Source organism: Petromyzon marinus, chromosome 76 (assembly GCF_048934315.1).
Source record: "Petromyzon marinus isolate PM22_M1 ecotype Great Lakes invasive population chromosome 76, UKy_Petmar_22M1.pri1.0, whole genome shotgun sequence".
In the NCBI taxonomy this organism is placed as follows: Eukaryota; Metazoa; Chordata; class Hyperoartia; order Petromyzontiformes; family Petromyzontidae; genus Petromyzon; species Petromyzon marinus.
The window spans coordinates 1,265,609-1,281,327 of record NC_133742.1 but is presented as its reverse complement, the minus strand read 5'-3'; the positions used below and the strand labels follow the sequence as shown (position 1 = coordinate 1,281,327).

At 51.1% G+C, this 15,719-nt stretch overlaps 1 protein-coding gene across 2 annotated transcripts in view; it reads left to right on the top strand.

Annotated features, from left to right (window-relative positions):
• Positions 1-15,719, top strand: part of LOC116938028 (chromosome-associated kinesin KIF4A-like) — a 92,973-nt gene that overhangs the window by 15,194 nt on the left and 62,060 nt on the right. For both annotated transcript variants that reach the window (XM_076056590.1, XM_076056591.1), the window contains 3 exons: positions 329-568; positions 3,551-3,654; positions 15,477-15,621. In XM_076056590.1, the coding sequence (XP_075912705.1) occupies positions 329-568; positions 3,551-3,654; positions 15,477-15,621 (489 nt within the window). The remainder of the gene's footprint in view (positions 1-328; positions 569-3,550; positions 3,655-15,476; positions 15,622-15,719) is intronic.

Genomic DNA, 15,719 nt, shown 5'->3' with positions numbered 1-15,719 from the left:
ACCTAGCCCAGCACTACCCAGTAGCCTCAAAGTGCACCTAGCCCGGCACTGCCCGGTAGCCTCAAGGTGCACCTAGCTTGGCACTGCCCAGTAGCCTCAAGGTGCACCTAGCCCAGCACTACCCAGTCGCCTCAAGGTGCACCTAGCCCAGCACTACCCAGTAGCTTTCAAGGTGCACCTTGCCTGGCACTCACCAGTAGCCTCAAGGTTTACCTAGCTTGGCACTGCCCAGTAGCCTCAAGGTGCACCTAGCCTGGCACTGCCCAGTAGTGTCCTACACACACGCCTCTGTCTCTACCCCCCCGCCCTGCCCCATGATCCCCCGCAGGTGTGCGTTGCTGGTGAGGGTGGCGGTGAGGGTGGCGGTGAGGGCGGCGGTGAGGGTGGCGGTGAGGGCGGCGGTGAGCGTCTGAGCGACTCGTCGTTCTCGGCGAGACACGCGCTGCGCCAGGCACAGCTCACCAGGGAGCTGCTGGAGCTCAACCACGCCCTCGAGATGAAGGAGCAGCTGGCGAGGGGCGCGTCCCGGAACGACGGCAAGATGGACGAGCTGAGCACCGCTTACACGGTAGGCAGTGGAGGAGGCGGAGTGGGCGTGTTTGAAACGTCGCCGCTGGGGAGACAAAGGCGGCCGAGGCGCGTGGTGCCGGCCAACCCACCCCCTCGTTAGCGCCGTGCCGGGCTTTCATAGTCGCTGGTGCTGCTGCTCGCTACCACGAATACAGCACTTGCCCCCCAACTGCGTGTTGAGGCTACACGGGGGACCTTTGTCTGTGTATATCTTCGTAGTCGCTGCTGCAAACAGCACTTGCCCCCACGATGTGTTGAGGCTACACGGGGGACCTTTGTCTGTGTCTGCCTTCGTAGTCGCTGCTGCTGCTACTCGCTACTAACAGCACTTGCCCCTACAGCCTGCTAGAGGCTACACGGGGGACCTTTGTCTGTGTCTACCGTCATAGGCGCTGCTGCTACTAACAGCACTTGCCCCTGCAGCCTGCTAGAGGCTACATGGGGGACCTTTGTCTGTGTCTACCTTCATAGACGCTGCTGCTGCTACTCGCTACTAACAGCACTTGCCCCTACAGCCTGCTAGAGGCTTCACGGGGGACCTTTGTCTGTGTCTACCTTCGTAGACGCTGCTGCAAACAGCACTTGCCCCCACGATGTGTTGAGGCTTCACGGGGGACCTTTGTCTGTGTCTACCTTCGTAGACGCTGCTGCTGCTATTCGCCGCTGACAGCACTTGCCCCCAAACTGCGTGTCGAGGCTACACGGGGGACCTTTGTCTGTGTCTACCTTCGTAGACGCTGCTGCTGCTACTCGCTACTAACAGCACTTGCCCCTACAGCCTGCTAGAGGCTACACGGGGGACCTTTGTCTGTGTCTATCCTCATAGTCGCTGCTGCTGCTATTCGCCGCTGACAGCACTTGCCCCCAACTGCGTGTTGAGGCTACACGGGGGATCTTTGTCTGTGTCTACCTTCATAGGCGCTGCTGCTGCTGCTACTCGCCGCTGACAGCACTTGCCCCCAACTGCGTGTCGAGGCTACACGGGGGACCTTTGTCTGTGTCTACCTTCGTAGACGCTGCTGCAAACAGCACTTGCCCCCACGATGTGTTGAGGCTACACGGGGGACCTTTGTCTGTGTCTACCTTCATAGGCGCTGCTGCTGCTACTCGCTACTAGCAGCACTTGCCCCTACAGCCTGCTAGAGGCTACACGGGGGACCTTTGTCTGTGTCTATCTTCATAGTCGCTGCTGCAAACAGCACTTGCCCCCACGATGTGTTGAGGCTACACGGGGGACCTTTGTCTGTGTCTACCTTCATAGTCGCTGCTGCTGCTACTCGCCGCTGACAGCACTTGCCCCTACAGCCTGCTAGAGGCTACACGGGGCACCTTTGTCTGTGTCTACCTTCATAGACACTGCTGCTGCTACTCGCTACTAACAGCACTTGCCCCCAACTGCGTGTTGAGGCTACACGGGGGGCGTGGGGTGACCAGTGTCTCTGCGTGGGTGACCATTGTCTCTGCGTGGGTGACCATTGTCTCTGCGTGGGGTGACCAGTGTCTCTGCGTGGGTGACCATTGTCTCTGCGTGGGGTGACCATTGTCTCTGCGTGGGTGACCATTGTCTCTGCGTGGGTGACCATTGTCTCTGCGTGGGTGACCATTGTCTCTGCGTGGGTGACCAGTGTCTCTGCGTGGGTGACCATTGTCTCTGCGTGGGTGACCATTGCCTCTGCGTGGGGTGACCAGTGTCTCTGCGTGGGTGACCATTGTCTCTGCGTGGGTGACCATTGTCTCTGCGTGGGTGACCAGTGTCTCTGCGTGGGTGACCAGTGTCTCTGCGTGGGTGACCATTGTCTCTGCGTGGGTGACCATTGCCTCTGCGTGGGGTGACCATTGTCTCTGCGTGGGTGACCAGTGTCTCTGCGTGGGGTGACCAGTGTCTCTGCGTGGGTGACCAGTGTCTCTGCGTGGGTGACCAGTGTCTCTGCGTGGGGTGACCATTGTCTCTGCGTGGGTGACCATTGTCTCTGCGTGGGTGACCAGTGTCTCTGCGTGGGTGACCAGTGTCTCTGCGTGGGTGACCATTGTCTCTGCGTGGGTGACCAGTGTCTCTGCGTGGGGTGACCAGTGTCTCTGCGTGGGTGACCAGTGTCTCTGCGTGGGTGACCAGTGTCTCTGCGTGGGGTGACCATTGTCTCTGCGTGGGTGACCAGTGTCTCTGCGTGGGTGACCAGTGTCTCTGCGTGGGTGACCATTGTCTCTGCGTGGGTGACCATTGCCTCTGCGTGGGGTGACCATTGTCTCTGCGTGGGTGACCAGTGTCTCTGCGTGGGGTGACCAGTGTCTCTGCGTGGGTGACCAGTGTCTCTGCGTGGGTGACCAGTGTCTCTGCGTGGGGTGACCATTGTCTCTGCGTGGGTGACCATTGTCTCTGCGTGGGTGACCAGTGTCTCTGCGTGGGTGACCATTGTCTCTGCGTGGGTGACCATTGTCTCTGCGTGGGTGACCAGTGTCTCTGCGTGGGTGACCATTGTCTCTGCGTGGGTGACCATTGCCTCTGCGTGGGGTGACCATTGTCTCTGCGTGGGTGACCAGTGTCTCTGCGTGGGGTGACCAGTGTCTCTGCGTGGGTGACCAGTGTCTCTGCGTGGGTGACCAGTGTCTCTGCGTGGGGTGACCATTGTCTCTGCGTGGGTGACCATTGTCTCTGCGTGGGTGACCAGTGTCTCTGCGTGGGTGACCAGTGTCTCTGCGTGGGTGACCATTGTCTCTGCGTGGGTGACCAGTGTCTCTGCGTGGGGTGACCAGTGTCTCTGCGTGGGTGACCAGTGTCTCTGCGTGGGTGACCAGTGTCTCTGCGTGGGGTGACCATTGTCTCTGCGTGGGTGACCAGTGTCTCTGCGTGGGTGACCAGTGTCTCTGCGTGTCTCTGCGTGGGTGACCAGTGTCTCTGCGTGGGGTGACCATTGTCTCTGCGTGGGTGACCAGTGTCTCTGCGTGGGTGACCATTGTCTCTGCGTGGTTGTGCGCTGTGCAGGAGGGCATCAAGGGCCTGGAGAAGGAGGTGTCGTGCCTGCAGCGCGAGAAGGAGGAGCTCACCAGCGCCCTGCAGGCCGCCATGAAGGACACGGCGCACGCAAAGTAACACACACGCACGCACACACACACACAGGCGCGCACACGCACACACACGCAGGCACACACACACACGCAGGCACACAGGCACACACACACGCAGGCACACACGCAGACACACACACACACACGCAGGCACACGCAGGCACACACACACACGCAGACACACACACACACACGCAGGCACACGCAGGCACACACACACACGCAGACACGCACACACAGACACACACAGGCACACACACGCAGGCACACAGGCACACACACACACACACGCAAGCGTGCGCACATGTCTCTCGGGTGTACACTGGTTGACTGTTACTGGTTCACTGTGGTTGACTGTTACTGGTTCACTGTGGTTGACTGTTACTGGTTCACTGTGGTTGACTGTTACTGGTTCACTGTGGTTGACTGTTACTGGTTCACTGTGGTTGACTGTTACTGGTTCACTGTGGTTGACTGTTACTGGTTCACTGTGGTTGACTGTTACTGGTTCACTGTGGTTGACTGTTACTGGTTCACTGTGGTTGACTGTTACTGGTTCACTGTGGTTGACTGTTACTGGTTCACTGTGGTTGACTGTTACTGGTTCACTGTGGTTGACTGTTACTGGTTCACTGTGGTTGACTGTTACTGGTTCACTGTGGTTGACTGTTACTGGTTCACTGTGGTTGACTGTTACTGGTTCACTGTGGTTGACTGTTACTGGTTCACTGTGGTTGACTGTTACTGGTTCACTGTGGTTGACTGTTACTGGTTCACTGTGGTTGACTGTTACTGGTTCACTGTGGTTGACTGTTACTGGTTCACTGTGGTTGACTGTTACTGGTTCACTGTGGTTGACTGTTACTGGTTCACTGTGGTTGACTGTTACTGGTTCACTGTGGTTGACTGTTACTGGTTCACTGTGGTTGACTGTTACTGGTTCACTGTGGTTGACTGTTACTGGTTCACTGTGGTTGACTGTTACTGGGTCACTGTGGTTGACTGTTACTGGTTCACTGTGGTTCACTGTTACTGGTTCACTGTGGTTGACTGTTACTGGTTCACTGTGGTTGACTGTTACTGGTTCACTGTGGTTGACTGTTACTGGTTCACTGTGGTTGACTGTTACTGGTTCACTGTGGTTCACTGTTACTGGTTCACTGTGGTTGACTGTTACTGGTTCACTGTGGTTGACTGTTACTGGTTCACTGCGGTTGACTGTTACTGGTTCACTGTGGTTGACTGTTACTGGTTCACTGTGGTTGACTGTTACTGGTTCACTGTGGTTGACTGTTACTGGTTGACTGTGGTTGACTGTTACTGGTTCACTGTGGTTGACTGTTACTGGTTCACTGTGGTTGACTGTTACTGGTTCACTGTGGTTCACTGTTACTGGTTCACTGTGGTTCACTGTGGTTGACTGTTACTGGTTCACTGTGGTTGACTGTTACTGGTTCACTGTGGTTCGCTGTGGTTGACTGTTACTGGTTCACTGTGGTTGACTGTTACTGGTTCACTGTGGTTGACTGTTACTGGTTCACTGTGGTTGACTGTTACTGGTTCACTGTGGTTCACTGTGGTTGACTGTTACTGGTTCACTGTGGTTGACTGTTACTGGTTCACTGTGGTTCGCTGTGTTTGACTGTTACTGGTTCACTGTGGTTGACTGTTACTGGTTCACTGTGGTTCGCTGTGGTTGACTGTTACTGGTTCACTGTGGTTGACTGTTACTGGTTCACTGTGGTTGACTGTTACTGGTTCACTGTGGTTGACTGTTACTGGTTCACTGTGGTTGACTGTTACTGGTTCACTGTGGTTCACTGTTACTGGTTCACTGTGGTTGACTGTGGTTGACTGTTACTGGTTCACTGTGGTTGACTGTTACTGGTTCACTGTGGTTGACTGTTACTGGTTCACTGTGGTTGACTGTTACTGGTTCACTGTGGTTGACTGTTACTGGTTCACTGTGGTTGACTGTTACTGGTTCACTGTGGTTGACTGTTACTGGTTCACTGCGGTTGACTGTTACTGGTTCACTATGGTTGACTGTTACTGGTTCACTGTGGTTGACTGTTACTGGTTCACTGTGGTTGACTGTTACTGGTTCACTGTGGTTGACTGTTACTGGTTCACTGTGGTTGACTGTTACTGGTTCACTGTGGTTCGCTGTGGTTGACTGTTACTGGTTCACTGTGGTTGACTGTTACTGGTTCACTGTGGTTGACTGTTACTGGTTCACTGTGGTTGACTGTTACTGGTTCACTGTGGTTGACTGTTACTGGTTCACTGTGGTTCACTGTTACTGGTTCACTGTGGTTCACTGTGGTTGACTGTTACTGGTTCACTGTGGTTGACTTACTGGTTCACTGTGGTTCGCTGTGGTTGACTGTTACTGGTTCACTGTGGTTGACTGTTACTGGTTCACTGTGGTTGACTGTTACTGGTTCACTGTGGTTGACTGTTACTGGTTCACTGTGGTTGACTGTTACTGGTTCACTGTGGTTCACTGTTACTGGTTCACTGTGGTTGACTGTGGTTGACTGTTACTGGTTCACTGTGGTTGACTGTTACTGGTTCACTGTGGTTGACTGTTACTGGTTCACTGTGGTTGACTGTTACTGGTTCACTGTGGTTCACTGTTACTGGTTCACTGTGGTTGACTGGCTGCGGTTGACTGTTACTGGTTCACTGTGGTTGACTGTTACTGGTTCACTGTGGTTGACTGTTACTGGTTCACTGTGGTTCACTTACTGGTTCACTGTGGTTGACTGTTACTGGTTCACTGTGGTTGACTGTGGTTGACTGTTACTGGTTCACTGTGGTTGACTGTTACTGGTTCACTGTGGTTGACTGTTACTGGTTCACTGTGGTTGACTGTTGCTGGTTCTCTGTGGTTGACTGTTACTGGTTCACTGTGGTTGACTGTTACTGGTTCACTGTGGTTGACTGTTACTGGTTCACTGTGGTTGACTGTTACTGGTTCACTGTGGTTGACTGTTACTGGTTCACTGTGGTTGACTGTTACTGGTTCACTGTGGTTGACTGTTACTGGTTCACTGTGGTTCACTGTTACTGGTTCACTGTGGTTCACTGTTACTGGTTCACTGTGGTTGACTGTTACTGGTTCACTGTGGTTGACTGTTACTGGTTCACTGTGGTTGACTGTTACTGGTTCACTGTGGTTGACTGTTACTGGTTCACTGTGGTTCACTGTTACTGGTTCACTGTGGTTGACTGTTACTGGTTCACTGTGGTTGACTGTTACTGGTTCACTGTGGTTGACTGTTACTGGTTCACTGTGGTTGACTGTTACTGGGTCACTGTGGTTGACTGTTACTGGTTCACTGTGGTTGACTGTTACTGGTTCACTGTGGTTGAATGTTACTGGTTCACTGTGGTTGACTGTTACTGGTTCACTGTGGTTCACTGTTACTGGTTCACTGTGGTTGACTGTGGTTGACTGTTACTGGTTCACTGTGGTTGACTGTTACTGGTTCACTGTGGTTGACTGTTACTGGTTCACTGTGGTTCACTGTTACTGGTTCACTGTGGTTCACTGTTACTGGTTCACTGTGGTTGACTGGCTGCGGTTGACTGTTACTGGTTCACTGTGGTTGACTGTTACTGGTTCACTGTGGTTGACTGTTACTGGTTCGCTGTGGTTGACTGTTACTGGTTCACTGTGGTTGACTGTTACTGGTTCACTGTGGTTCACTGTGGTTGACTGTTACTGGTTCACTGTGGTTGACTGTTACTGGTTCACTGTGGTTCGCTGTGGTTGACTGTTACTGGTTCACTGTGGTTGACTGTTACTGGTTCACTGTGGTTCGCTGTGGTTGACTGTTACTGGTTCACTGTGGTTGACTGTTACTGGTTCACTGTGGTTGACTGTTACTGGTTCACTGTGGTTGACTGTTACTGGTTCACTGTGGTTGACTGTTACTGGTTCACTGTGGTTCACTGTTACTGGTTCACTGTGGTTGACTGTGGTTGACTGTTACTGGTTCACTGTGGTTGACTGTTACTGGTTCACTGTGGTTGACTGTTACTGGTTCACTGTGGTTGACTGTTACTGGTTCACTGTGGTTCACTGTTACTGGTTCACTGTGGTTGACTGTGGTTGACTGTTACTGGTTCACTGTGGTTGACTGTTACTGGTTCACTGTGGTTGACTGTTACTGGTTCACTGCGGTTGACTGTTACTGGTTCACTGCGGTTGACTGTTACTGGTTCACTGCGGTTGACTGTTACTGGTTCACTGTGGTTGACTGTTACTGGTTCACTGTGGTTGACTGTTACTGGTTCACTGTGGTTGACTGTTACTGGTTCACTGTGGTTCGCTGTGGTTGACTGTTACTGGTTCACTGTGGTTGACTGTTACTGGTTCACTGTGGTTGACTGTTACTGGTTCACTGTGGTTGACTGTTACTGGTTCACTGTGGTTCACTGTTACTGGTTCACTGTGGTTCACTGTTACTGGTTCACTGTGGTTCACTGTGGTTCACTGTGGTTGACTGTTACTGGTTCACTGTGGTTGACTGTTACTGGTTCACTGTGGTTCGCTGTGGTTGACTGTTACTGGTTCACTGTGGTTGACTGTTACTGGTTCACTGTGGTTGACTGTTACTGGTTCACTGTGGTTGACTGTTACTGGTTCACTGTGGTTGACTGTTACTGGTTCACTGTGGTTGACTGTTACTGGTTCACTGTGGTTCACTGTTACTGGTTCACTGTGGTTGACTGTGGTTGACTGTTACTGGTTCACTGTGGTTGACTGTTACTGGTTCACTGTGGTTGACTGTTACTGGTTCACTGTGGTTCACTGTTACTGGTTCACTGTGGTTCACTGTTACTGGTTCACTGTGGTTGACTGGCTGCGGTTGACTGTTACTGGTTCACTGTGGTTGACTGTTACTGGTTCACTGTGGTTGACTGTTACTGGTTCACTGTGGTTCACTGTTACTGGTTCACTGTGGTTCACTGTTACTGGTTCACTGTGGTTGACTGTGGTTGACTGTTACTGGTTCACTGTGGTTGACTGTTACTGGTTCACTGTGGTTGACTGTTACTGGTTCACTGTGGTTGACTGTTACTGGTTCTCTGTGGTTGACTGTTACTGGTTCACTGTGGTTGACTGTTACTGGTTCACTGCGGTTGACTGTTACTGGTTCACTGTGGTTGACTGTTACTGGTTCACTGTGGTTGACTGTTACTGGTTCACTGTGGTTGACTGTTACTGGTTCACTGTGGTTGACTGTTACTGGTTCACTGTGGTTGACTGTTACTGGTTCACTGTGGTTCGCTGTGGTTGACTGTTACTGGTTCACTGTGGTTGACTGTTACTGGTTCACTGTGGTTGACTGTTACTGGTTCACTGTGGTTGACTGTTACTGGTTCACTGTGGTTGACTGTTACTGGTTCACTGTGGTTCACTGTTACTGGTTCACTGTGGTTGACTGTGGTTGACTGTTACTGGTTGACTGTGGTTGACTGTTACTGGTTCACTGTGGTTGACTGTTACTGGTTCACTGTGGTTGACTGTTACTGGTTCACTGTGGTTGACTGTTACTGGTTCACTGTGGTTGACTGTTACTGGTTCACTGTGGTTCACTGTTACTGGTTCACTGTGGTTGACTGGCTGCGGTTGACTGTTACTGGTTCACTGTGGTTGACTGTTACTGGTTCACTGTGGTTGACTGTTACTGGTTCACTGTGGTTCACTGTTACTGGTTCACTGTGGTTCACTGTTACTGGTTCACTGTGGTTGACTTTGGTTGACTGTTACTGGTTCACTGGTTGACTGTTACTGGTTCACTGTGGTTGACTGTTACTGGTTCACTGTGGTTGACTGTTGCTGGTTCACTGTGGTTGACTGTTACTGGTTCACTGTGGTTGACTGTTACTGGTTCACTGCGGTTGACTTACTGGTTCACTGTGGTTGACTGTTACTGGTTCACTGTGGTTGACTGTTACTGGTTCACTGTGGTTGACTGTTACTGGTTCACTGTGGTTGACTGTTACTGGTTCACTGTGGTTCACTGTTACTGGTTCACTGTGGTTGACTGTTACTGGTTCACTGTGGTTGACTGTTACTGGTTCACTGTGGTTGACTGTTACTGGTTCACTGTGGTTGACTGTTACTGGTTCACTGTGGTTGACTGTTACTGGTTCACTGTGGTTGACTGTTACTGGTTCACTGTGGTTCACTGTTACTGGTTCACTGTGGTTGACTGTTACTGGTTCACTGTGGTTGACTGTTACTGGTTCACTGTGGTTGACTGTTACTGGTTCACTGTGGTTGACTGTTACTGGTTCACTGTGGTTCACTGTTACTGGTTCACTGTGGTTGACTGTTACTGGTTCACTGTGGTTGACTGTTACTGGTTCACTGTGGTTGACTGTTACTGGTTCACTGTGGTTGACTGTTACTGGTTCACTGTGGTTGACTGTTACTGGTTCACTGTGGTTCACTGTTACTGGTTCACTGTGGTTGACTGTTACTGGTTCACTGTGGTTGACTGTTACTGGTTCACTGCGGTTGACTGTTACTGGTTCACTGTGGTTCACTGTTACTGGTTCACTGTGGTTCACTGTTACTGGTTCACTGTTGTTCACTGTTACTGGTTCACTGTGGTTCACTGTTACTGGTTCACTGTGGTTGACTGTTACTGGTTCACTGTGGTTCACTGTTACTGGTTCACTGTGGTTGACTGTTACTGGTTCACTGTGGTTGACTGTTACTGGTTCACTGTGGTTGTCTGTGGTTGACTGTTACTGGTTCACTGTGGTTGACTGTTACTGGTTCACTGTGGTTGACTGTGGTTGACTGTTACTGGTTGACTGTGGTTGACTGTGGTTGACTGTTACTGGTTCACTGTGGTTGACTGTTACTGGTTCACTGTGGTTGACTGTTACTGGTTCACTGTGGTTGACTGTTACTGGTTCACTGTGGTTGACTGGCTGTGGTTGACTGTTACTGGTTCACTGTGGTTGACTGTTACTGGTTCACTGTGGTTGACTGTGGTTGACTGTTACTGGTTCACTGTGGTTGACTGTTACTGGTTCACTGTGGTTGACTGTGGTTGACTGTTACTGGTTCACTGTGGTTGACTGTTACTGGTTCACTGTGGTTGACTGTTACTGGTTCACTGTGGTTGACTGTGGTTGACTGTTACTGGTTCACTGTGGTTGACTGTTACTGGTTCACTGTGGTTGACTGTGGTTGACTGTTACTGGTTCACTGTGATTGACTGTTACTGGTTCACTGTGGTTGACTGTGGTTGACTGTTACTGGTTCACTGTGGTTGACTGTTACTGGTTCACTGTGGTTGACTGTGGTTGACTGTTACTGGTTCACTGTGGTTGACTGTTACTGGTTCACTGTGGTTGACTGTTACTGGTTCACTGTGGTTGACTGTTACTGGTTCACTGTGGTTGACTGGCTGTGGTTGACTGTTACTGGTTCACTGTGGTTGACTGTTACTGGTTCACTGTGGTTGACTGTTACTGGTTCACTGTGGTTGACTGTGGTTGACTGTTACTGGTTCACTGTGGTTGACTGTTACTGGTTGACTGTGGTTGACTGTGGTTGACTGTTACTGGTTCACTGTGGTTGACTGTTACTGGTTCACTGTGGTTGACTGTGGTTGACTGTTACTGGTTCACTGTGGTTGACTGTTACTGGTTCACTGTGGTTGACTGTTACTGGTTCACTGTGGTTGACTGTGGTTGACTGTTACTGGTTCACTGTGGTTGACTGTTACTGGTTCACTGTGGTTGACTGTGGTTGACTGTTACTGGTTCACTGTGGTTGACTGTTACTGGTTCACTGTGGTTGACTGTTACTGGTTCACTGTGGTTGACTGTTACTGGTTCACTGTGGTTGACTGTGGTTGACTGTTACTGGTTCACTGTGGTTGACTGTTACTGGTTCACTGTGGTTGACTGACTGTGGTTGACTGTTACTGGTTCACTGTGGTTGACTGTTACTGGTTGACTGTGGTTGACTGTTACTGGTTCACTGTGGTTGATTGTTACTGGTTCACTGTGGTTGACTGTTACTGGTTCACTGTGGTTGACTGTTACTGGTTCATTGTGGTTGACTGTTACTGGTTCACTGTGGTTGACTGTGGTTGACTGTTACTGGTTCACTGTGGTTGACTGTTACTGGTTCACTGTGGTTGACTGTTACTGGTTCACTGTGGTTGACTGTGGTTGACTGTTACTGGTTCACTGTGGTTGACTGTTACTGGTTCACTGTGGTTGACTGTGGTTGACTGTTACTGGTTCACTGTGGTTGACTGTTACTGGTTCACTGTGGTTGACTGTTACTGGTTCACTGTGGTTGACTGTGGTTGACTGTTACTGGTTCACTGTGGTTGACTGTTACTGGTTCACTGTGGTTGACTGTGGTTGACTGTTACTGGTTCACTGTGGTTGACTGTTACTGGTTCACTGTGGTTGACTGTTACTGGTTCACTGTGGTTGACTGTTACTGGTTCACTGTGGTTGACTGTGGTTGACTGTTACTGGTTCACTGTGGTTGACTGTTACTGGTTCACTGTGGTTGACTGTGGTTGACTGTTACTGGTTCACTGTGGTTGACTGTTACTGGTTCACTGTGGTTGACTGTTACTGGTTCACTGTGGTTGACTGTGGTTGACTGTTACTGGTTCACTGTGGTTGACTGTTACTGGTTCACTGTGGTTGACTGTTACTGGTTCACTGTGGTTGACTGTGGTTGACTGTTACTGGTTCATTGTGGTTGACTGTTACTGGTTCACTGTGGTTGACTGTGGTTGACTGTTACTGGTTCACTGTGGTTGACTGTTACTGGTTCACTGTGGTTGACTGTTACTGGTTCACTGTGGTTGACTGTGGTTGACTGTTACTGGTTCACTGTGGTTGACTGTTACTGGTTCACTGTGGTTGACTGTGGTTGACTGTTACTGGTTCACTGTGGTTGACTGTTACTGGTTCACTGTGGTTGACTGTGGTTGACTGTTACTGGTTCACTGTGGTTGACTTACTGGTTCACTGTGGTTGACTGTGGTTGACTGTTACTGGTTCACTGTGGTTGACTGTTAATGGTTCACTGTGGTTGACTGTTACTGGTTCACTGTGGTTGACTGTTACTGGTTCACTGTGGTTGACTGTTACTGGTTCACTGTGGTTGACTGTTACTGGTTCACTGTGGTTGACTGGCTGTGGTTGACTGTTACTGGTTCGCTGTGGTTGACTGGCTGTGGTTGACTGTTACTGGTTGGCTGTGGTTGACTGCCTGTGGTTGACTGTTACTGGTTCACTGTGGTTGACTGTTACTGGTTCACTGTGGTTGACTGGCTGTGGTTGACTGGCTGTGGTTGACTGTTACTGGTTCACTGTGGTTGACTGCCTGTGGTTGACTGTTACTGGTTCACTGTGGTTGACTGTTACTGGTTCACTGTGGTTGACTGTGGTTGACTGTTACTGGTTCACTGTAGTTGACTGTTACTGGTTCACTGTGGTTGACTGGCTGTGGTTGACTGTTACTGGTTCACTGTGGTTGACTGTTACTGGTTCACTGTGGTTGACTGTGGTTGACTGTTACTGGTTCACTGTGGTTGACTGACTGGTTGACTGTTACTGGTTCACTGTGGTTAACTGGCTGTGGTTGACTGTTACTGGTTCACTGTGGTTGACTGTGGTTGACTGTTACTGGTTCACTGTGGTTGACTGTTACTGGTTCACTGTGCTTGACTGTTACTGGTTCACTGTGGTTGACTGTTACTGGTTCACTGTGGTTGACTGTGGTTGACTGTTACTGGTTCACTGTGGTTGACTGTTACTGGTTCACTGTGGTTGACTGGCTGTGGTTGACTGTTACTGGTTCACTGTGGTTGACTGTTACTGGTTCACTGTGGTTGACTGGCTGTGGTTGACTGTTACTGGTTCACTGTGTTTGACTGTTACTGGTTCACTGTGGTTGACTGGCTGTGGTTGACTGTTACTTGTTGTCTGTGGTTGGCTGTGGCTGTGGTTGACTGTGGTTGACTGTTACTGGTTGACTGTGGTTGACTGTTACTGGTTCACTGTGGTTGACTGTTACTGGTTCACTGTGGTTGACTGTTACTGGTTCACTGTGGTTGACTGTCTGTGGTTGACTGTTACTGGTTGGCTGTGGTTGACTGTGGTTGACTGTTACTGGTTGGCTGTGGTTCACTGTGGTTGACTGTTACTGGTTCACTGTGGTTGACTGGCTGTGGTTGACTGTTACTTGTTGTCTGTGGTTGGCTGTGGCTGTGGTTGACTGGTTGACTGTTACTGGTTGACTGTGGTTGACTGTTACTGGTTCACTGTGGTTGACTGGCTGTGGTTGACTGTTACTGGTTGACTGATGGGCAACCTCAGGAACAAGATCCCTGTGGTTGACCTTGTGGTTGACCTTGTGGTTGACTGTGGTTGACTGGCTGTGGTTGACTGACGCTGGTATTGACTGGTTCACTGTGACTGTGGTTGACTGTGGTCGACTGTGGTTGACTGATGCTGCGGTTGACTGTGGTTGACTGTGGCTGTTGTTGACTGACTGTGACAGACTGCAGTTGGCTGTGGTTGACTGACTGTGGCTGTTGACTGACGTTGTGGTTGACTGACTGTGACCGACTCTGGTTGACTGTGGTTGACTGTGGTAGACGATGGCTACGGCTGACTGACTGGTTGACTGTGACTGTGACCGACTGCGGTTGACTGTGGTTGACTTTGGCTGTAGTTGACTGGTTCACTGTGACTGTGACCGACTGCGGTTGAGTGGTTGACCGTGGCTATGGTTGACTGACGCTGTGGTTAACGGTGACTGTGACCGACTGTGGTAGACTGTGGTTGACTGTGGTAGACCGTGGCTATGGTTGACTGACGCTGTGGTTGATTTTGACTGTGACTGTGGTTGACTGCGCTTGACTTTGGTTGACCTTTGCTGTGGTTAACTGTGGCTGTGGTTGACTGTGGTTGGCTGTGTTTGTGGTTGACTGTGACTTGGACCGACTGCGGTTGACTGTGGCTGTGGTTGACTGTGACTGTGACCGACTCTGCGGTTGACTGTGGCTGTGGTTGACTGTGACCGACTGCGGTTGACTGTGGCTGTGGTTGCCTGTGACTGTGACCGACTGCGGTTGACTGTGACTGTGGTTGACTGTGACTGTGACCGACTGTGGTTGACTGACGCTGTGGTTGACTGTGACCGACTGCGGTTGACTGCGGTTGACCGTGGCTGTGGTTGCCTGTGACTGTGACCGACTCTGCGGTTGACCGTGGCTGTGGTTGACTGACGCTGTGATTGACTGTGACTGTGGTTGCCTGTGACTGTGTGGTTGCCTGTGACTGTGACCGACTCTGCGGTTGACCGTGGCTGTGATTGACTGACGCTGTAGTTGACTGTGACCGACTGTGGTTGACTGACGCTGTGGTTGACTGTGCCTGTGTGGTTGCCTGTGACTGTGTGGTTGCCTGTGACTGTGTGGTTGCCTGTGACTGTGACCGACTCTGCGGTTGACCGTGGCTGTGGTTGACTGTGCCTGTGTGGTTGCCTGTGACTGTGGTTGCCTGTGACTGTGACCGACTGTGGTTGCCTGTGACTGTGTGGTTGCCTGTGACTGTGTGGTTGCCTGTGACTGTGACCGACTCTGCGGTTGACCGTGGCTGTGGTTGACTGTGCCTGTGTGGTTGCCTGTGACTGTGGTTGCCTGTGACTGTGACCGACTGTGGTTGCCTGTGACTGTGTGGTTGCCTGTGACTGTGTGGTTGCCTGTGACTGTGTGGTTGCCTGTGACCGACTCTGCGGTTGACCGTGGCTGCGGTGGGCCGTCCAGGCTGAGCGAGCAGCGGCGCAAGCGTCTGCAGGAGCTCGAGGCGCAGATGAACGACCTCAAGAAGAAGATCACGGAGCAGACGCGGCTGCTGCGCCTCAAGGAGAACACAGTCCGCAGTGTCAGCAAGCTGCACTCGGAGATACAGGTGCTGTGCACGCACACACACGCACACAGAGCGGTACACACACATAGAGATGCACACACACGCACACACACAGAGAGGTACACACACATATAGAGAGG